We start from the raw sequence: 23767 nt of genomic DNA on the forward strand, positions 1-23767 counted from the left end.
CTGCTGTTTTGTCTTTCTGTGTTAAGAATGCTATATTTAGAAACAGGATCTTTGACCCGTGGGAATTATTGCCCATGGTACTTTGTTTTCCCAGCATGTTATGAATAAGTCATTTGTATATTCTTTCTCTTTCCACTGCTAATATTCCAGCCGCATATCTTTCCTGTTCACGGCTTTTTGAAATTTCAACTGCATAATTTCCTCGTGTATTAATATTCCTTGGGTAATATTCCGGCATTATATTTTCCTGTTCCTTACACGGTGCAAGAGTTTCTTCAATTTCTGACAGTCTTTAGTGACAATATCCCTCAATTATTGCCATCGGTGCCTTTTTCTCTACGTAGCTGGCTTTTTCCTTGCCCCAGAATCATCTTGCTATGCTCCATTACAGTGCATGACAAATACATTTTTTTGTTGTTTTGAACCATTTTCCATCATGCTTGCGCTGCGTTAAAATGTTTTGGAGATGCTTTAAGTGGTTCATTAGCAGCTTAAGAACTGTTATAAGAATCATTACAGGTGCACTGCTAATGCCTGATATTTCTTTATTACCTCCAAATAAAATTGCATTCTCAGCAATGATACATTTTAAGAACATGGTTTTCTGCATTTTAATCATCAGTTTGGGACAAAAAAAAACTGCCTTGTACTTTCCACAAATTTTTCCAGGAAAAGGTTTTGGGTTTTATCATTCAATGGACAGTATGGCCATTAAATGGTTAATCCCCTGTGGTATCTTCATTACTGTTAGCTGAATTTTGCCTTCCTAACAGCACTGTGTATGTACCTACACCGTAATTGTCATCATCTTCTCACAGGCAATTAAGGTTGGGTAACAAATGCTGGCCTGGGTAATGGCGGCCCCAGCCTATGAAACAATATTTTTAAAAATGCAACAAAAAAAATGAGTTCATTTCTGTTTTAAAGATTCCATTGTACATTAGTTTTCTCCATTGCTTCAGGACAAACTTATGCATGATGTTAAGCTTGGAATTTACCTGTGGAGGTTGTGTGTGGTTTACAAAGTTTAATTCAGTGACTTAATTCTGATTCAACCAGGAAATGAAACCTCCTTTGTGTTGGTTTGGAGAATTGACGACGTTGATTTGTATGCACAGGTTTCCTGTTGCAATCTTTGTGGAGTGAAGCATGAATCTGATGCTAGGTGGAAGCCATTCAAATGTCATGGAGGATAACTAATTGAATTTGATATTCTTGGCAAATGACTTCTGTTTTCCCTTGGCTTGTGGATAGATTTTTTAATATTATTTGTTTCATGAGCAAGTCGTCAGTTGGTTTGTGGTGGGATGGGAAAAAACAATTCTACTTTTAAAAAGCTGAATTATGAAGTCAGCAATCAAATCAAATTGTTCTTTTTTTTTTCAAAAGCGAGCTTTCATTTCTATCAAGTGTTTGAAGCCCAGGCGGAGATTCCGAATGAAGTCAGTTCTGAGGGACGCCTCAAAGTCGCTAAATTATTTTGTCTGAATGTTCAAAGCTGTTTCACTTAATTGCCGCTGACAGCATTTGATTTAACGCTGTTTTTCTACATCTTTGGCATTCCTGTCTTGAAGCATTTCTCTCTCAGGTGATTTGGTTTATAAATGATTGCTTTCTTTTTTTGGGTGTCACAGGCTTTAACGTCAGAAAATGCAGTGCCACATTTACTTGTAGGTTGAATGTGGCTGCAGCTGGACATTGCTGTAAATTTGACTTTATTCTGCTATTCATGATTTTCATTTATTTTTTGTTGTTTGCTTTTGTGCAGGAATGTCTTCAAGAGAGATCTATGGTAACTTTCTGCTCTATTTGTTAGTCTGATTCTTATCTACTTCAACCTGATGCATTTTTCATATTTTCCACTCAATTGCTTCATTATTGGGTTTTATTGCATCTGCTCAATTCCGCATGCATTCAGAACTCTTGTTACAAAACATTGGACTGTTTAAGAATCAAAGCTCCAGCTCACATATTTCAATTAACTGAATTACTGTTCTGCAAATTTAAACATAAATAAAGGAGAGACAGCACAAGAACATTTGGCCCATCAAGCTCATTCCATCTACATGTTTAATTTGATCAATAAAACCTAATGACCGTTTTCAAACCTGTATTAATTTCATGTGAGGAGCGTGAATTTTAATTTGGCAATACCTATTGAGCAGCTGCCTGAGATTTGGCACTTCAAATCTATCACGTTCAGTGAAACTTTCTGCTCAGTTGTTTGCTAGTAGGGAGTCCATAGCAACTCAACTGGTGAATGTGCTTTATCGTGTGGCACTAAAGCTCTACAGACCTGGAGTTTATTTCATTCAACTTCTGCTCTGCGCGATGTGCAGCCAACATCATGGGGTGTGAAGAAAAATAAGAAACTGTGATGAGTTTTTGGTGTCAACGGCTGACCGTGACTCTACGAGAAAGTGTGCATCAGTGGGTATTTCATGTGGATATTTAATGGGGATCAAATTGAGTTGAACTGTAATGCCATCCAAGGTCAAAAAACAGTGATATAGGTTTAGTTGAAAAACAATTGAGTGCTGACCATGACTATGTCAGTGGAAAGGTATGGGGACAATTTCATTAAAATCTTCTTGAATCACAAGGTTGCATGTTGGAGATTTGTTCACCACATAAACATGCATAAAATATATAGTGTTATTTTGGTGCTGGAATTCCCTAGTATGTAATTGAGTGGAAGAATAATTTGCAATGGGCTCATTAATCTTGCACCAGACTAACATGATAGGTTATTTTCATAAATTCATGTGCAAGTGTTACTTCAATGATTATGTTTTTAAAATGTTAGAAAAAATAGGGAGGCGGAAGTGATGACTGTAGTGTTTGCATGGCACACCTCTAATTTTCCGTTGTTTGTTGGAAAATTTATAGATTCACCCCATGCAATTCATGTTATGTAATGCATTATTAAAGCTGTACTCCCTGCCTGACTATCCTAGGCCACTCCCTTCACATCAATCGACATGTCTGCATGACAGTTGATGCTTATTGCCAAACTTGAAGCAGCTGTCATCCTGTTCCTTTGCATTTTATCTCCTCTGAACTGAAGTGGCACTTGCTATCAGTGTGCTGAATGGAAAATAAATCCTGCTGCTTATGATAAATTTCCACATAGCATGTTGCCACTGATTCAGATAGCACATGTGCCAAACCTTTCTTGCCAACCTTTGCATATGCAGATGTACTTTGGATGCTAGCCATCCTGTTCCACGTCATGATTCAAAATGTAAAAAAAAAAGTTTCAAAATGTTTGCTGATTAAATCACAGCTTTTCAAGATGTAAGTTCACGGGTATGGTCTGAATTGACAAATTTCTTTCTAAAGGAGACAGATCTTCAAGTTGTGCTTTGGTACACTTCTTCAGATTTACACTGATCTGTGACTCACCAGCTACTAAATTGTAAATAATGTTATTAAATGACAAATCAGTAAATCTTCGAAATTCAGAGCAGATCTCTCAACATTTGAAAAAACAGTTCAAATTTCAGGCAGCGGCCCTTCATAAAAACTGAAAAAGGAATTATAAAACGGGGCTATGTGTGGCCTCGGCCACGTTTTCCCCGTTCAGGCCCCATGTACAAAGCAAGTCGCATTGAATAGCCATGTGTTTCTCGGCACTCGGCTGAACACGCTCGCTCGGGGACTGTGTTCCCTTTTGGGAGAACCGCACCCTTAGTCTGTAAATGTGAGGGTTACACTCTCGGTTTAAAAACTATCTTTGTCCTTCTCTTTATGTTTGGTTACTATTCAACTACCCACCAGGAGGTTGGGAATCTACTCCAACATCTTTATTAATCGAACTCTGAAACCAGCTACGAGGAGCTGAGCCAATCTCACTTTTTCTAAAATAGACAAAAATCCTTCCCTATTTATGAGCCGTGCCAGGTTTCCACTCTAGATCTTCACGCGATTCAGAAATTTAATTTAGGTGACAGCCTACAAGAAGTGAAGGACACTTCCACCCTATTATGCAGGAGAGTGTTCCAGTGTCTGAAAACGTGTCTTTCACTGGACGTTGGAATCTGTTTTCATTCACATTCTTGACATGCCAAAGTCTTTGTAGCTCAATGCTGATCATTTTGATTGTTGGCCTGGCCTCGGATGGATTAAATTAAATTTTTAACAGATTACTTGAAATTTTCAGTGCTTCTCATATTCCATTGTCTTTTGCTTTTTGAAAAGGGGAAAGCCCTGCTCATTTTATTCCATGCATCAATTAACCAGCGAGATTAATCACTGTGATAATATGCACTGAGCTCCATTCCCTTACATAATATTCTTGTTTTGATCCATCCAAAGTTGGGTAAATACTTGAAAAGGAAAAATTACAATGCTTTGGGAGAAGAGTGGGTAAGCAGGATAAATTGGATAGCTCTTTCAAAGTGCCTGCACAGACACGATGATTTCTATGGACTCATTCTATGCACTAAGATTCTACAATCCAGAGTAGCGTGTGGTAATATTTCATGCTATCTTTATTCTTTGGAGAATGTGCAGCCTTCAGTCACTGTAGCTGAAGCGGATGCGTATTGTCACCTAAGATGTCCTGCTCGCAAACGTGTCTTGTGTGCCCTCTCATAGAGGCATAGTAACTGCAGCTACAAAAATACTAAGCCAGTTGTTACATTTTTTAAAGTTACAAAGTTGGCTGTTGTATCTAAATCTCAACTGTGTTTGGTATACATGATGAGAGTTAAGAACAAATGAGATGTTTGGAAATGTTCATCGAATGCATGTCATAAAAATTATGAGATGTTTAATTATGAAAAAAATGACATTGTCCTTAACTATACTCCAGTGAATGTATTGAACAGGCATGTGTTGTACAGGCTATTTAAAAGTCTGTCAACCTAGTTACGATTTTTGCTCAAGCTTAATAATACCAATGTAATCTGTGAATAAAGCACCACCCGCTTTATTCTTGTATCATTCCCCACCTAAGACCCCATATATATGATTTGCCCTCGGGCCTCTTGTAATTTAATTGAATGGATTGGTGAGCCAGAGTGGTGTGAGCCAGAGTTCAATCTTATAAACAGAACTTTCTGATGTGGAATGTCCCTAACAAGCATGCTGCTACTGACTCTGTCTAATTTGAACCTCGAAAGTCAATGTTTGGCTTCCATGAGTTCATGCAATAAATATTTATTTTAAAGTAACTGTTGAATCTTTGCATGCATATTATTCTCCACCATGTGTCATTAGAGAAATTGAATGCATGCGACACTGATTTCTCCCAAGATATGAGATTCTTTCCACTGGAGGGGCATGACCCGATGCTTTAGGGAACAGATTAAATGGAACACCGTGATCACCAATCTTACTTGGTTTTAAATTGGACAAGATAATTTACTGCAAATTTATGTGACTGCTAATAGCAGCAACATAATGTGCACGGCTGCTGCAATACAATTGGCTTTTAGTTATTCTATAGCAAGGGAAATGCCGACACGCCCTACTCAGTTTCTGTGTTATCTTTATCTTGTGCCCCTCCGGCTGGTTGAATGTAAACACAAACAAAGGATTGTATTGTACATTGGGAAATATCTGATGAGAACTGGAAATTATGTTTTAAAAGTGGTGAAATGCCCACTGTTCTTTTCTTCTTTTCTTCATCTGATTTTATAGACGATAAGTATATTCGTCCGCTTACATTTTGGATTGTTGGAGATTTTGATGACCCGTCGGGGAGGCAGTTACTGTATGAATCCCTTAAACATCTGGTAAGTTACTACAATTAAACCAGTATTTTATTCAGTTCCCATGATGTCTGTGCTATATTATGGACACGTTGCTCTCTGTTAATATCCTCACCAGTGCAATCAACACCCTCTGTTTTAATGATGATCTCTTTATCTCCATAGAAATGAGGGGTTGGGGCTGGGTGTTGAGATTGATCATATACGCATTGTGTAAAATAATAAAAGTGTCAAGGGATTAATCCTTTTCTTTGTGGGGGCTAGCCGCACATTTACAAATAATGGCCTTGTTGCATTTGTTTTTAATCCCTCGTCATCTCTTATTCTAGATGTGATTAAAGCACTTTGTACAGATTTGTGCTTTTTAATTTCCCCCTTGACGAGGAAATGCATGACCTTGACTCTGTTTCTCCAGCACACAGCTGAGTGTGAGAACTCATTGTGTCGGAGATTGTGATAATTAATGAAATCTCTTGATTTACTGTTGCAGTTGATAACATTTACTTGATGTTTCATCACTGGGCAGACTATTTAAAAGAACTGGGGTAGAATTCAACTCTTGCAGGGAAAACCGATTGCTTAAGGTTGTTAACGTGCAAGTTGAATATCCAGAGTAATGAGACTCAAAATTGAGACTTTTTTCATTCTACAGCTAAGGGAGCCAATGTTCTAATGGAAAGAGAGATTTGCCTCACTCTCTTATTCTACTTAATTTGTTCTGAGGCATTCAAAACAATATTTACTATAATCTACAAACTTTTAATATGAAAGCTTGGAATCACCTAATCAACATTTCTTGATTTTTCTCATCTCCAAATATAATATAATAATCTTTATTGTCACAAGTAGGCTTACATTAACAATGCAATGAACATAGAACATACAGAACATAGAACATACAGTGCAGAAAGAGGCCATTCAGCCCATCGAGTCTGCACTGACCCACTTAAGCCCTCACTTCCACCCTATCTCCGTAACCCAATAACCCGTCCTAATCTTTTTGGACACGAAGGGCAATTTAGCATGACCAATCCACCTAACATGCGTGTCTTTGTGGGAGGAAACCGGAGCACCTGGAGAAACCCATGCAGACTCCACACAGACAGTGTCCCAGCGGAGAATCGAACCTGGGACCCTGCCGCTGTGAAGCAGCAGTACTAACCACTGTGCTACCATGCTGGCCATCTCTTTTCAACCCTGGTGATGCATTGCACTCTGGTCATTAATGCTTCTGCTAGGTTTCTCGAAAATTAATGGATTAAATTTCATGAACTGTCTCTGGTACTGAAGTTTTATGTTTTCTTTTAAAGCAGACAAGTTCTTTGTACTTCTGCAAACCTGTTTGTGTGTTGCTTTTCAGAAATCCAGCAGTAACTTGAGGATTGGCTTAATAAACAACCCAAGTAGTGAACCCTCCCAAAAAAACACAGTTGTCGCCAGAGCCATCTGGGCTGCGCTTAACACTCAAAGCGTTAACAATGCCAAGAACTTCATCACCAAACTGGCAAAAGAAGAGACTGCAAAGGCACTGGCCGTGGGGGCTGACATCTTGGAATTTGCTGTTGGCGTAAGTGATATGTCTCATTAGTTTGTATCAGATTAGCACCACCTTTTCATTTAACTCTCATGTGACGAGCGTATATGGAGTATGCAAAAGGCACTTTCCAGCCTTACTATTCCAACACTTCACCTTTTGTTGGCAGTTCTTGTTGCTCTGCATTCAAGATGTCACATGTTTTCAGCGAATGTTGGAGACTTAAAAAAAACGTTTTTAGAGTACCCATTATTTTTTTTTCCAATTAAGGGGCAATTTAGCGTGCCAATCCACCTAACCTGCACATCTTTGGGCTGCGGAGGTGAGACCCATGCAGTCAAGGGGATAATGTGAATATGGACAGTGACCCAGGGCTGGGATACAACCTGGTCCTCAGCGTCATAGGCAGCAGTGCTAACCACTGCCCCACCGTGCCACCCTCCGTTTGAGACTGTTTTGGCTGCATTGATGTTCACTGCTTCTAGACTAATACTAATTCTGTTGTAAGATATCTAGAGACAGTTGCAGGTGCAGATCACTCATTGAAAAGGACACAGTTGTCTGATAACACTGGACCAGTAAGGAAAACCTAGGATTGATGAACGTGTGATAGACTTGCGAGAAAGGAGGACATGCACAAACACATGGGGCTGAATGTGAATGCCCTGCTCCCATTTCCAACAGATCTAATGTTAGTTGGTGTGAGTAAGGGAGCAGAGCGTGATTCATAGGTGAGATAAGTTCAAAATCAGCCAGGCCATTTGAACTTAGTGCTGAATTTAGACAGACCCAATTTTGGTTGTTGGAAGGGCCTGAACCCACATTGTGAGAGTCAAAAACTGATGGAGTAAACATAAATGCTCTTGAAGGGTGGCTAGGTCTGTATAATTGTCATGATCTGAAGTTTTCTAAACTTGAAAAAAAAACAGGCTTCAACTTTCGGTGAGAGTTTAAACAACCTTCTGTAAGGATAGATTAGAAAAATAAGTAGCTACTGGAACTTAAATTCTCAAAAAGCCAATAAAGTATGGAACATGCAACCATAGTCCAAACTCTCTGGGAACCGTGTCAAAGAGGACCCATTTTGGATATAACTACATAATGTACCACCTGTGTTTATTTTTGCTTTCAATTTACATTCACTATTGCTTTGCTTGACCTGTTTTCTCTTGTTTCCTTCTGTAGGGTATGGACAATGATGCCTTTAAAAAGATGTTTGAGACTCTGAATTTGGATTTCATTTTATCACATAGTTCTTTCTGCAAGGATGTGGTGAAATTGAAGGGAGGACAGAGAACAGTAATAAGCAATGGACGAGTAAGTATTTTGTTGATTTCAGTTGAAAATAAAGTCACCTCAATGTCGAGTCAGAGAAGTTCAGATTCTTACTCGGTACTCCATAAGACATAGGATCAGAATTAGGCCACTCGGCTCATCGAATCTGCTCCATCATTCAATCGTGGTTGATATTTTTCTTCTCCTCATAACCCCTGATCCCCATATTAATCAAGAACCTATCTATCTCTGTCTTAAAGACACTCGGTGATTTGGCCTCCACAGCCTTCTGCGGCAAAGAGTTCCACAGGTTCACCACTCTCTGGCTGAAGAAATTCCTCCTCATCTCTGTTCTGAAGGAACGTCCCTTTAGTCTGAGATTGTGTCCTCTGGTTCTAGTTTTTCCTACAAGTGGAAACATCCTCTCCATGTCCACCCTATCCAGGCCTCACAGTATCCTGTAAGTTTCAATAAGATCCTCCCTCATCCTTCTAAATTCCAATGAGTACAGACCAGAGTCCTCAACCGTTCCTCATACAACATGCTCTTCATTCCAGGGATCATTCTTGTGAACCTCCTCTGGACCCTTTCCAAGTCTTCCACATCCTTCCTTCGATACGGGGCCCAAAACTGTTCGACAGTTTCATTTCTGTATTTCTGGTGCGGACTATACCATATTTATGCTGAACATTTTTAATAATGGGCTAAGATCATTCCAATGAATCAAACTCTACCTCCCTTATCACATCCTTGAGCCAGATAGATCTCTCAGACTGCCAGTTTGATATCAGGACAAACTCAAAGTGCTCTGGATTCTGGCTATGTGAAATTAGAAGGGAAATTGCTGGAAATACTCAGTAGCTTAGGCAGTTTCTGTGGAGAGAGAAACAGCTAATGTCTCGGGGCAATGACTGGTTCTGATGAAAGGCCATTGGCCTGGAATGTTGGTCCATAACTTCCTGGTTCCCCAACATCATTATTAGGGATATCCCAATGATGCGCTGGGGATTCCCTCTGGAAGTTTATCCGGCAATTGCCCAGAATTGCTAATTTAAACTGGGCAATTGCACTGGGCTGGGAACCATTGCCAACTTTGGATGGTTCGCCAGTTTTGCCATGATAGTTGCATTAGAAGGGGGGGAAAAATCACTTCTAACTCCAGACTAACTATTTGAACACCCAGACCCAGCCTCGCATGGGACACCCTGCACACACACGACCCCCCAGGGGACCCACCACACATACACACACAGGCATACGCACACAGACACACACCCCCACATCCAACATGATTACCTCTCTGTGCACCAATCACTCCACGACAGTGCAGCCGGGAACGCGCTTCGCTGCTCCTGTCTCACCCAGCCTGAGTGAGGAAGGTTGGGGGAGACAGGGACTTTGGAATTACCGGCAAGGTAAATTCACCCAGAGTGGCAATCCAATGGAGATTGCCACTCTGAGGAAGTTACAGACCATTAACTCTTTCTCTCTATAGAGGCTGCCTGACCTGCTGAGTATTTCCAGCATTTTTTATTTTCATTATGTTTAATATTAAGACCTGCATCTTTTCTTTTCATCTGAATGCCCCAATCTGACAGGCAATGAGTTTGCTCCAGCAGCACGCCTTTAGCCTCAACACTTGTCAACCTTCCAGGCTGCTGTCTGACCGGATTTAGGAAGAGCAGAAGCTCAAATCCGAATTTTGTTTCTCCCTTCACGTTGGTTCTGGTCTCTAATCAGCCACCTTCTGTCTACAGTCTTGCCTATCTCTTTCTAAAAGCCTCACTCACTCATATCTTTATCACATTAGGGTTTGACAGCTTCTATTCTATCTTCAATCCCACAAAGTTCAACTTGACAAAAACTCGATAGTTCTGTTGTCACCACCGCGTTAGTGGATCCTTTAATCAGAACAGGAAACTGAAACGTGTTTTACTTTTTCTCCCTTTGCTATTTATATCATCCAATCGAATTGCAACAAAAAATTCAGTTTGATTTGAATTAGACATGATGCTTCGACTATCAGTAATTCAGTTAAAATGATGAAGGTGCAGCTCAGTTGGGCTATTAATATTGATCGCCTCTGTGCCTTCTCTTCTGGCCCAAGAATGCATCAGTGCAATTGACTGAGCAGCTGATCACTTAAGCACTGATGCTCTTAACCATGCCAATTGCTTTTCCATGGAGATAATGTCCACTGCTTTATATTTCTGCTTCAAGTTGTTTTTCAGCAGTGCAATAAATAATCACTTGAAGCAAAAATTTGAACCTGTTTACTCTAAATTGATGCAAATCTTTAAACATGTGCAATGTACTTGATGGACAATCTTTTGATTAGTTGCAGCGTGCAGTGTTATGTCTTTTAGACTGCTACATTGGCCTGGTTTTTGAGCAATTGTATTTTACCATTACAGACCATTTCTGTTAAATTCAAGCACTCGGAAAATGGCTGTCAGTTAGAATAGGTGAGGAAGCCAACAAAGTTAGCTCAGTAATTGAATATTCATCTGTTTTTCAATAAATGTAACAAATATTCATTCTTCAAAAAAAATAAAACATTTCATTGACCATTATACTCAGACGGGTGTCCCTAAATAGATTAATTATTGCAATTTTACAATCTTGCAAAATATCGAATTAGAAAGAGCCGATGTCCAAATATACTATTAGTCTAAAGCTATCGAATTTAATTAGTTTTATTAAACATTTTAGATCCCCGTAACCCCACCTAACATGCACATCTTTGGACTGTGGGAGGAAACCGGAGCACCTGGTAGAAACCCACACAGGCAAGGGGAGAATGTGCAAACTCCACAGTGACAGTCATCCAAGGCTGGAATTGAACCTGGGTCCCTCATGCTGTGAGGCAGCAGTGCTAACCACTGTGATCATAGAATTATAGAATTTACAGTGCAGAAGGAGGCCATTCGGCCCATCGAGTCTGCACCGGCTCCTGGAAAGAGCACCTTACCCAAGGTTAACACCTCCACCCTATCCCCATAACCCAACACTAAGGGCAATTTTGGACACTAAGGGCAATTTTATCATGGCCAATCCACCTAACCTGCACATCTTTGGACTGTGGGAGGAAACCGGAGCACCCGGAGGAAACCCACGCACACACGGGGAGGATGTGCAGACTCCGCACAGACAGTGACCTAGGCCGGAATCGAACCTGGGACCCTGGAGCTGTTAAGCGATTGTGCTATTCACAATGCTACCGTGCTGCCCCCTTGTGCCTCCATGCCTCCTTTAGATTTGTTAGAAAGCAGACACCAATGAATAAATAGGTATTGGGAGATCCATTTTGAGTTGGACGGAACAAACCTCTCAGTGGTTTGGCTGGAGTTGAGTATCAGGTTCACCCCTAGTTAGTACAGCTTCATTGCTGTTAGCACTAATCTAGTTTGCTGGGTCTGTAACCCACAATCTCATTTATTGCATATTCTATTTTAACCTCAAACCTAGTTTGAAGCTGCACCATGATTTTCCATTCTGTAGATGAAAACTCAGGAGCCGGAGTGGGCCATTTGGCCATTCAAGCCTGCTTCACCATTCAATAAGATCATCATGGCTGATTTGGCTGTCACCACAACTCCACTTTCTTATCTGCTCCCCTTAGCCTTTGACTCCTTTGTCCATCAAAATTCTATGCAACTCTTATCACATTTCCCACATTATTCCACTCCATCTGTCAGATTTTCGCCACTCATCTTTTTCCCTTTGCAGAGTCTCTACCTCTTTCCTACAAATCTGGGTGTTATCTGCAAATCTAGCTTTTTTAAAAATACATTCATAGTACCCAATTATTTTTTTTCAATTAAGGGACAATTTAGTGTGGCCAATCCACCTACCCTCCACATCTTTTGAGTTGTGGGGGTGAAACCCACGCAGACACAGGGAGAATGTGCAAACTCCAAACTGACAGTGACCCGGGGCCGGGATCGAACCCGGGTCCTCAATGCCGTAGGCGGCAGTGCTAACCACTGGACCACTGTGTCACCCCATTAGCAAATATAGCTACCGTATTCTGTTCCTTTACTCAAAGTCATTGATATAGATTGGAAATAATTGAGGTACCAGCACCCCTGTGGCACTCGATGAACTACAGTTTGCCAACTTGAAAAAGAACTTCATCCCTACTCACTGCATCCTGTTAGTTATCGTCTTACACCATGTTCGCATATCTTTTGTAGCAACCTTTGATGTGAGACTGTTTTATATTCTTTCATGGAATCTGGGAATTGCTGGCAAGGCCAGCATTTGTTGCCCACCAAAAATTGTCCTTGAACCAAGTTGTTTCCAAGGCCATTTCAGAGAAACGTTAAGAGTCAACTACATTGTTGTGGGCCTGAAGTCACATATAGGTTGACTAGGTGAGGATGGCAAATTTCCTTCCCAATTCCCACAATTGATGATCATTATCACGGTTGCCATTGCTGAGTTAGTTTTATATTCCAGATTTATTAATTAAATTTAAATTGGTGGGATTCCAACTCGTGTCCTCAGACCATTAGTGGGCCTCTGGTTACTAGTCCAATGACATTACCACTATGCCACCATCGCTTTCCCAAAAGACTTTTGGAGATCCAAGTACACCACATCTGAAGGTTCCCCTTTATCCACCTTACAGTAGCTAAAATAGACAATTGCTCAAGAGAAGTTAGAATTTAGCTTATTGGCAGACAAAAGTTAATGTAAAGACCTTGGGCGGAATTCTCCGCTCCCGGGAAAAATCGGGAGGGCCGTCGTGAACGCGGCCGAGTTCCACGACAGCCTCGGAGGCCGCTCCTCACCCCCTATTCTCCCCTCCCAGCGGGGCTAGGAGCGGCGCTCCATAAATCTCGGCCGCGGGGGCATCGCGCCGAGAATGACGTGGCCGGCGCGCCTAATGACGTCAGCCGCGCATGCGCAGGTTGGCCGGTTCCAACCCGCGCATGCGCGGCTGACGTCATGACGCTGACAGCACGAACCTGCGCGTGCGCGGTGGCCATCTTTCCCCTCAGCCGCCCCGCAAGAAGTAGCAGCTTGATCTTGCGGGGCGGCGGATAGGAGAAATAGTGCGTCCAATTTGGACGCTGGCCCGACGATCGGTGGGCACCGATCACGGGCCTGTCCCCTCCCGAGCACAGTCGTGGTGCTCTTTCCTTTCTAGGCCACCTACAAACCCCAAACGGGCTGCTCACTCCCGTTTCACGATGGCAGCGACCAGGTGTGTTTGCCGCCGTCGTGGAACGGCTGGCCGCTTGGCCCATCCGGGTCGGAGAATCGCCGTTCGCCGTGAAAAACGGCGAGCAGCGATTCTGCCGAGCTTGGGGGGGGGGGGGGGGGTGAATTTTGTCGGGTGGCCCTCCCGCAATTCTCCCACACCCCGTTGGGAGCGGAGAATCGCGCCCCTTATATGAGATATAAAGGCTGCCATGCTGATTGAAGGGGCTGCATCCAAGATGTGGCGGATATCAAAGAACAAAGAAAAGTCCAGCACGGAAGTCGTGCTCCGACCATGCTGCCCATCTAAACTAAACTCTTTTGCACTTGTGGAGTCCGTATCTCGCTATTCCCATCCTATTCATGTATTTGCCAAGATGCCCCTTAAACGTCACTATCGTTCCTGCTTCATTAACGTCCCTGGTGCAGCGTAGCAAATTCACCTACCCTGCACATCTTTTGGGTTGTGGGGGTGAGACCCATGCAGGCAGGGGGAGAGTGTGCAAATTCCACACAGAGAGTGACTCGGGACCGGGATCGAACCCGTCATCGGCGCCGTGAGGCAGCAGCGCTAACCACTGTACCGCCGTGCCACCCACATCATTTTTTTATGAGGATTGCACCAAGTAGAAATCAGAAATCAAAACGATAGTAAAAGATCAAAGTATATTACATTAGTTTTTTTAAAAAGAGTAAGGTGGGAAAGATAAATCAAGCAAGGATTAATAAAAGAGAGAAAAATGAAAGCTATTGCTCAGTTTTTTCAAATTCTGTGACTAAATGGAAGAATAAAAGTAATACAGGAGCAGCACTGTGGCGCAGTGGTTAGTACTGCTGTCACACGGCGCCGAGGTCCCAGGTTCGATCCCAGCTCTGGGTCACTGTCCGTGTGGAGTTTGCACATTCTCCCCGTGTTTGTGCGGGTTTTGTCCCCAACCCAAAGATGTGCAGCAAAGGTGGATTGGCCATGCTAAATTGCTCCTCAATTGGAAAAAATGAATTGGGTACTCTAAATTTATTTTTAAAAAGTAATACAGATTACCCAAGGCAGCGACAAAAGTGCAACGAATGAATGAGAAATTAAATTGTCATTCATGTAAACACAAAACTTCAATCAGAACGTTTTAATTTGTTGGCTTAAAGGGTACCAAGAAACAAGCGTAGCCTAATTGCAACATTATATGAGGCTGAAACTTGAGAATTAAACTTCAAAGTGTTTTGGTTCAGAGGGATCTGGGTGTCCTTTTGCATGAGTCACAGAGAACTAGGGCGAAATTCTCTGCAGACCGTCGTAACGCCGATTTCCGGCGAGCAAAATTGGAGTAGATGACTCCGGCGTGGGGGCCTTCTTTTAGGCGGCGATTCTCCGTTCCCGGAGGGGCCAGCAGCTGACTGACGCGATACGCGTCAGTTTCACCAGCTGCGGAAGTGGTGAGACCCGGCGTTTTTTGGAGGAGGAGGAGGAGAGAGACCGACCCGGCATTTGGGGGGGGGGGGTTTGCGGCATCGGGGGGGGGGGGGGGGTTCCGGCATTTGGGGGGGGGGTTGCGGCATCGGGGGGGGGTGGGTTGCGGCATCGGGGGGTGGGTTGCGGCATCGGGGGGGTGGGTTGCGGCCTCGGGGGCGTGGGTTGCGGCATCCGGGGGGGTTGCGGCATCGGGGGGGGTTGCGGCATCGGGGGGGGGGGGTTTGGGGGCAGCGGCGTGCAGAGAGGGGGGGCGACGGATGGCTGGGGCCAACGCACCATCGACCCCCCCCTCTGTACGCCGCTGCCCCCCACCCCAACCACCCCCCTCACCACCCCTACCCCCCTCCCCACCACCCCTACCCCCCTCCCCACCACCCCTACCCCCCTCCCCACCACCCCTACCTCCCTCCCCACCACCCCTACCTCCCTCCCCACCACCCCTACCTCCCTCCCCACCACCCCTACCCACCTCCCCACCACCCCTACCCACCTCCCCACCACCCCTACCTCCCTCCCCACCACCCTTACCCCCCTCCCCACCACCCTTACCCCCCTCCCCACCACCCTTACCCCCCTCCCCACCACCCCTACCCCCCTCCCCACCACCCCTACCCCCCTCCCCACCACCCCTACCCACCTCCCCACCACCCCTACCCCCCCTCCCCACCACCCCTACCCCCCTCCCCACCACCCCTACCCCCCTCCCCACCACCCCTACCCCCCTCCCCACCACCCCCACCCCCCTCCCCACCACCCCCACCCCCCTCCCCACCACCCCTACCCCCCCTCCCCACCACCCCTACCCCCCTCCAACGCCGCCCCCCCATCTCTCGCAACGCCGCAACCCCCCACCCTCAACGCCGCAACCCCCCCTCATCGCCGCAACCCCCCCATATCGCCGCAACCCCCCCTCTCAACGCCGGGTCCCCCCCCCCCCTCAACGCCGGTACCCACACCCCGTCCCCCTCCTCTGAAGGCTGGTAACCACACCCCCCCCTCTCTCCTCCTCCCCCCCTTCTTCCTCCTCCCCCCCTCCTTCCTCCTCCCCCCCTCCTTCCTCCTCCCCCCTTCCTTCCTTCCTCCTCGCCCCCTTCCTTCCTCCTCCCCCCCCTTCCTTCCTCCCCCCCTTCCTTCCTCCGTTAGTGGGGGGGGGGGGGGTGCGGCGTTAGTGGGGGAGGGGGGTAGGGGTGGTGGGGAGGGGGGTAGGGGTGGTGGGGAGGGAGGTAGGGGTGGTGGGGAGGGGGGTAGGGGTGGTGGGGAGGGAGGTAGGGGTGGTGAGTGGGGGGGTGGTTGGGGTAGGGGGCAGCGGCGTACAGAGGGGGGGGGGCGACGGTGCGTTGGCCCCGGGCATCCGTCGCCCCCCCTCTCTGCACGCCGCTGCCCCCAAACCCTGGGGTGGGGTCGGAGAATTTCGCCCCTAATATGCAAATACAGCAGGTAATAAGGAAGGCAAATACAATTTTGGAGTTTATGGCTAAAGGAAGCGAGTATAAAAGTAGTGAAGTGTTGCTGCGTGTGTACAAGCCATTGGTGGGACTGCACCTGAAGTACTGTGTACAATTTTGGTCCCCTTACTTGAGGAGGGATGTGGTTACATTGGAGCCAGTTCAGAGGAGGTTCATGAGATTGATTCCAGAGATATGGGGTTTGTTTTATGAAGAGAGATTGAGCAGTTTAGGGCTATACTCTCTTGAGTTTAGAAGAATGAGAGGAGATATAATTGAGATATATGAGATGCTAAAGGAGGTCGACAAAGTAGACATAGAGCAGATGTTTCTTCCTGTGGGACAATCCAGAACGAGAGGTCATGGGCAGGATTCTCCGGTAGCCGATGCTGAAATTACATTCGGCGATCGGCCGGAAAATCCACATTCGCACCATAGTCGGGGGTCAGCGCCCCTTTCGCGATGCTGCGCCCCATCCAAAGCAGAGTACGCGTATCGACGGCCTCAGGGCGTTACCGGAGGCCATGCCCCAGACCGGCCGAGTTCCCGATGGTGTGGGTCTCTTGTGCTATTATTTGTCGGGAATAGGGCGTGGCGGTTACGGACTCAGTCCAGCACCGCCACAGTCGGAGGAGAGCCAATCCGCGTGGAGGGGGGATTTTGACAGGGGCTAGGGGCACTGTTGGGGGGTGGTCGAGGGGTTGTGAGCTGGCCAAAGGGGCGTGCTATTTGGCAGGTTGGGTCCATGGGCGGCCGGAGCCAAGTTGCCTGCCTACTAGCCCCCACCAGAGGATCTGTGGCCGCTTTGCGCTGAATTTTCAGTCGTAAAAGGCCAAGGTTCCCATGCCGGCATCAGGACATAGCCTGAAAATCGGAGAATCCAGCCCCACAGCTTTAGGACAAGGGGCAGCAGATTCAAAACAAATGAGAAGAAATTACTTCTCTCAAATGTTCGTGAATCTCTTGAATTCACTGCCCCAGAGTGTGATGGATGCAGGGAGAATTGAGCAAATTTAAGGAGGAGATGGGCAAAATTATTAATTAGTGTAGGTTTTGAAGAGTTGTGGAGAATGGGTGGGAAGTGGATTGAGGCTGAGATGAGATCAGCCATGATCGTATTGAATGGCGGAGCAGGCTAGAAGGGCTGAATTGCCTACTCCTGCTCCTCGTTCGAATGTTATGTTCTTCTATTCTTTCCTATTTGCCTACTCTCCAAATACAGTTTAACTAAGCCCAATAAAGTTGCATGTTTTTATTCATAAGCCCAGAATTTCAGATCTCGAGATGGCTGTACTCTGGAGGTAGCCCCCGTCTTCCATTTAGCTTTCATCTTACCCCCTGACCTAATTACTTGGCCATCCTATCCCTCAAAACCATCTGAAATAAGATTCTGACATAGATTGGAAGTTCTGGACTATAAATTCATTCCATTTTACACCAATTCTGCGTGCAAACAGTGCATCCATACCTAGCCTGAAAGAAAATGTCACAGTGCGTTGGAAAGGCATGCTTCTCTGCAGCAATAAAAGAAATAAAAGGAAAATGATGTCTGCTCAAAGATTAAGCATTACATTATAATTTTCTAAATTGTTTCATAATTGACGCCTACCATTTCTCAAAGCTATATGCTATGTCCTATATTCTATTGTGATGAATATAAGAAATTGTTATATATTATATTTTATATTTGTGCCAGTAATGGTATTTAAACCCTCATTTAAAATGCTTACAGGGAGTGTGTGTCCTAAAGCTGTGATTTAGAAGTTCTAAAAGTGAGGGAATCATTGATTCTAACCATTAACGTTTACATATTGATGATTAATAGAACATGTTTTGATTGTTGGAAATTCCCTGGGTTTAGATAATTTAAGGGATTGTATTTAGTCAGAGCTAAATATGTCAGAGGACATCGTAATGTAATGCAGATGATATGGTTAATGGGAGGAGCCAGGTCTGTCTGTAGTTTTGTCGTCAGCAGAAAGATTTTAAGTTGAATAGCAGTTTGTCATAGGATTTGAATCTGACAAGAGAGAAAGATTTTCCGACCCTGAAAGGGTCTCCCTCCAAAGTCGGTACAAAGAAACGAAAATAACCATGGTGGTTAACTTAATTTATGAGTAGATTTTGGACTGCATTGGGTTGCTCGGTTGGAATATATATAGGGAAGATTTATGGTATAAGTTGAACATTTTCCTTTCATTTAATAACTGTTTAATTGTTAATTGTAAAGCTATTTGTTAATATTGAGGTGGTTAACGCGGTGCTTAAGTTAATGTTTATTTTACATAAAATATGCCTATTGGTCAGAGTCATTACTCCTGAAGTGAAGTATCCTTTCTTCACAGTTTTACAAATTGCAAATAATTTGGAGTTTCTCGTCCCGGTATCCCAACAGAATTTGCAGTCTAGCTCTGTAATAGGGCAACACAAGGTACGCAGTGTAGAATAAAGTTTTACGATATTAGTATGGTTATAGGAGATGTAGGAAAAGGATCTGTGTAAGAGAGCTCGCAGAGAGTTGCCACGCTCCGGCACCATCTTGAACAGGTTTCCAGTCCTACCAGTTGTAGTCAGCTCTTCAGGACTGGAGAGGCCAAAAAATTGTATTTCTCAGGAAAGAAAAGTTCTTAATATGATTCATTTCCACTCTTGACAGGGAGGAATGCACTTCCCAAAGGTGTTAATTGTCAATATCCAGTGACTATGTGAAATAATAATAAACTTGTACCTTTTCAACTCTGGCAGATTGTTGGCCCACTGGAAGAAGATGAAATTTTTAATCAGAATGACTTCCACCTGCTGGAGAGTATTGCTATCGAGGCAGCAGAGAAGATCAAAGCCAAGATCCGAATGCTGGCTGTTGAAGAAGATTTGTGAGTGATTTCAATGTTCATTCTGTATTAATTGCGATGAAAATCTATTCAAATAATTTTTCAAATTACAAATTTTCAGTGTACAAATTTGAATTGAATTGTTAATCTCCAGTGTTTGATTTGCTGAGATATTTGTGAAGTTTGTCATCAGTGAACTACACATTTAATAGACCTCCACATTGCTGCTTATGAATTTATTTATATTCTGTCTATTCCAAATCTTATTTGGAATGAATGCAGCACGACATCAAATAAAATAAGAGCATGTAAGTATAGTCTCATTAATTTTGGATTGTTCCAAGGGTATGTTAGCAATTGATTAAAGGATATATTTTTTAAATGTGTGGGCTGATGATTAGATGATCAAAAACAATATATTGACTGCAGTCCATGTCAATCATTGCAAGCCCTCATTTTGGCTCTATTCCTGTTGTTACATTTCTGACACCTCCGTCACCTTCAGTGACCTGACACTACCTATTCCTTTCCTGTTTGCAGTCACTAGCAAGCTCATCTGTTTTGATTCACCCAAAGTTGCAAACATAGTTGGCTGCGACATTAGAGGAAATAAATAGCAGTTAATGCAGCAACCAAAGGAGGATTTGGTGGTCAGGGAAGAGTGGATGAAGGATCAATAATGACTGGATGAGGTATGCTGAATTGTGAAAACATCCACTTCCGAGTGCTTGTCAGCTGGCTGACCTGCTCTGTATGCTTCTCAATTAGTAAGAAGTCTTACAACACCAGGTTAAAGTCCAACAGGTTTGTTTCAAACAGGAGCTTTCGGAGCACTGCTCCTTCCCACCTGAGGAAGGAGCAGTGCTCCGAAAGCTCGTGTTTGAAACAAACCTGTTGGACTTTAACCTGATGTTGTAAGACTTCTTTCTGTGCTCACCCCAGTCCAACGCCGGCATCTCCACATCATCATCTTCTCAATTAGGGAAGAGCAAAAACAGAATAGCAAAGGAGGACCAATATCCCGATCTCTGTCGAAGGGGAATGGGTTCAGGTAACTGCAGGTTGGGAATTAATGAGGAAAGAGGTGCCTTTGTTTCAAGCACTGCCACCTTCGTGCTGTAGGATAAACTCCTGTCTGAGGAGGAAATAGGGGAGGGCAAGGTCTCGAATATATATGGGGCACTGTTGAAGAGAGAGAGAGAGTGCTCTACTGGAGGAGGTAAGGCGTAAGTGGGAGAAGGAGCTGGTGAGGTATTGGGGGCTAGAATATGGATTGAGACTTTGCGGAGGGTTAATGCATCCTCGACACGTGCAAGACTAAATCTCATCCAGTTTAAAGTGGTACACAGGGCCCACGTGACTATGTCCAGGATGAGTTGGTTCTTTCCAGGGATGGAGGATAGGTATGGACAGTGTGTGGGAAGGCCTGCAAACCATGTCCATGTTTTTGGCGTGTCTGAGGTTGAGGGGGTTTTGGACAGGATTTCCAGATATAATGTCGAAGATTTTAGGGGTAATGGTGGCCCCAGGTCTGGAGGTGGCAATATTTGGAGTGTCGGAGGATCCGGGAGTGCAGGTAGGGAGCGAGGCCGATGTATTGGCCTTTGCCTTCCTGTTAACCCAGAGACGGATTTTGTTGTGCTGGCGGAACTTGGCGCTGCCGAGTGCAGAGGTATGGGTGAGCGATTTGGAAACATTTCTGCACTAAGAGAAGATCAAGTTCGCCATCAGAGGTTAAGAAGAGGGGTTCACCAGGTGGAAGCTGTTCATTGACTTCTAGTGTTGAGTCATTAGCAGAGGGGGATGGGTGGTTTTGTTTTCTATTTGGTCGGGGGTCTGGATTAAAAGTTAAAAAAGGGGGGGGCAGGCATCAGAGGGGGTGGGGGAGAGATTTTCGTGGGAGGGGTGGGTAAGGATATTTTGGCTGTTTGCTGTCACTGGTTGTTTTTTGTGTTTTTTCTATGTTATGTATATATTTGAAAATGCTTCCAATAAAATGTTTTTTAAAAGAAAACAATTACGAGAGGCTAAAATGGAAGAAAAGTTCAAATTGAGGAGAGAAAGTCGAGCTTGTGAAATGAAATGAATGAAAATTGCTTATTGTTGCAAGTAGGCTTCAAATGAAGTTACTGTGAAAAGCCCCTAGTCGCCACATTCCGGCGCCTGTTTGGGGAGGCTGGTACGGGAATTGAACCGTGCTGCTGGCCTGCCTCGGTCTGCTTTCAAAGCCAGCGATTTAGCCCAGTGTGCTAAACCAGCCCCTGTAAGAAGTAAGAAGTATCATAGATATCATAGAATGTCCGATACGGAGATCGGCCCTACGACCCAAACTGGTGCATACCAACAAAAAAGCCCATCTAAGCATGTGATATCATAGAAGTAGATGAGAGAGAAATGGAGAAAACATAGAGAGGAAAGACAAGTAAAGGCGTGATGAGTTGAAGGAAAAAGGAAATTGGAATAATGATGGGGCAGAAAGCAAGACAAACTGCAGATTTATCAGAACCAGTATCTTTGGGGAGAGGTGCATGAGAAGCTGTTATTTATTTTGTTGAGGTTTGGATCAAAAATCTTCATAATCGTTCAATTAAACGACTTAATGATTAAATGACTAAAATATATAAAACCAAAATATTTTTCTTCCATGCTTCAAGATTTTATTTCCACAACATTAGGTCTGCTTTTACTGGTAATCCAAAGAGATGAAGTGGGCACATTCGAAACGTGCTGACACCCCTTTAGCAACTATGATCCTTTACCCTTTTAAAATCATTTTCATATTATCATCAGCTATCTCTTTTCCACGGCTCAGGTTTCCAATGTTCAATACAAGAGAACATAAGAACTAGGAGACGGATTAAGCAATTCAGCTCCTCGAGGCTGAATGGTAGCACAGTGGGTAGCACTGTTGCTTCACAGCTCCAGGATCCTAGGTTCGATTCCCATCTTGGGTCACTGTCTGTGAGGAGTTAGCACGTTCTCCCCGTGTCTGCATGGGTTTCCTCCGGGTGCTCCAGTTTCCTCCCACAAGACCCAAAAGACGTGCTGTTAGTTAATTTGGAGATTCTGAATTCTCCCTCCGTGCACCCGAACAGGCTCCGGAATGTGGCGACTCAGGCTTTTTCACAGTAACTTCTTTGGAGTGTTAATGTAAGCTTACTTGTGACAATAAAGATTATTATTATCTCAGCCGCAACTCCCACTTTCCTGCCCGTTCTTCATAACCCTTCGCCGATTACTAATTAAAAATCCAACTTCTTAATTTCACTCAATGTATAATAATAATAATTCCTACTTCCGCAGCCCTTCCTTTTAGCCACCACACTATTTTACCGTGTTCCTGGGCTCCTAACTGTTGCAAGCTCCGACCTCTGTTCCCATAATCCTGCTGTCCTGCACTCGTTACTTCATGTTTCAGTTCAACCCAATCTACTTCTGCCATGTCTGAACTGCTCGCCGTGGTCCCAAGCTGTCACCTCCTGATCAATTGCTGCCAGTGTCTTAATTCTCCACAATCCCAGCTTCAATCCCTACTCTCACAGTTTGCAGAATCACGCCTGCTTCAAATGTACAGGCTCGAGCCTACACCTCTTAGCTTATCCCCAGATAAACAATGTTCTGAATACTCCCCGTTTTCATATTTCTCTGTGAATGATTTTTCTTTTTCCCTGCACCCCTCTCTAATCCATGCAGGCCTCAAATCGAAACTGCAATCCCATTGACCCTGAATTCTGGCACTTCATTCCCTGTGATTAGGTATTTACCCCCAGGTATATCTTTCCTTAGTCCTCATTCTAAATACTAGGCTGTGACTGCAACCCCTTGTATTTTCTTGCTGCTTGCCTTTTCTTCCCTTAGTTTGACCCCTGCCACCTTCCTGTCATCCAGCTGTGCTGCGTCACCTCTCCAACAGGCTGGATGTGCCCTAACTTCCAAGAGCAAATATTGATTCCCATTTTCCATTTGTTCCTTAGGTTTTGATAAGATTTGCTCTTGGAAGTTAGGGATTAATGATGATGTCAGTGCATGACCGTGTATGTGAGCCATTGTGACATTGGCAACATATAGAAGTAGGAAGGAATACATTCTTTAAAAAAAGGACAAAAAGCATGAGAAAAAGTGGCTATTTAGACACCAGAGCAGGGATGTATGACAGCCAAGCAGAAAATGAAAGAAATTGAAGACAGAGAAGGAAATGCAAATCAACTAGAGGTTAACAAAGAAACAGACAACTGGAGATTATTCAAGTGTTTTGCATAGTCAAACACCTCTACCATTATACAGTAATC

The 23767-nt window shown here is 44.1% G+C and overlaps 1 protein-coding gene across 3 annotated transcripts in view; it reads left to right on the forward strand.

The window, feature by feature from the left end:
* The window catches only part of uggt1 (UDP-glucose glycoprotein glucosyltransferase 1), a 236248-nt gene that overhangs the window by 137380 nt on the left and 75101 nt on the right, over positions 1-23767 (forward strand). For 2 of the 3 annotated variants that reach the window (XM_038817157.1, XM_038817155.1), the window contains exons 21-25: positions 1769-1792; positions 5647-5741; positions 7078-7284; positions 8437-8568; positions 19393-19520. In XM_038817157.1, coding sequence (XP_038673085.1) covers positions 1769-1792; positions 5647-5741; positions 7078-7284; positions 8437-8568; positions 19393-19520 — 586 coding nt within the window. The remainder of the gene's footprint in view (positions 1-1768; positions 1793-5646; positions 5742-7077; positions 7285-8436; positions 8569-19392; positions 19521-23767) is intronic. The other variant, XM_038817156.1, reaches the window with a different exon arrangement.

Source organism: Scyliorhinus canicula, chromosome 13, assembly GCF_902713615.1.
Source record: "Scyliorhinus canicula chromosome 13, sScyCan1.1, whole genome shotgun sequence".
In the NCBI taxonomy this organism is placed as follows: Eukaryota; Metazoa; Chordata; class Chondrichthyes; order Carcharhiniformes; family Scyliorhinidae; genus Scyliorhinus; species Scyliorhinus canicula.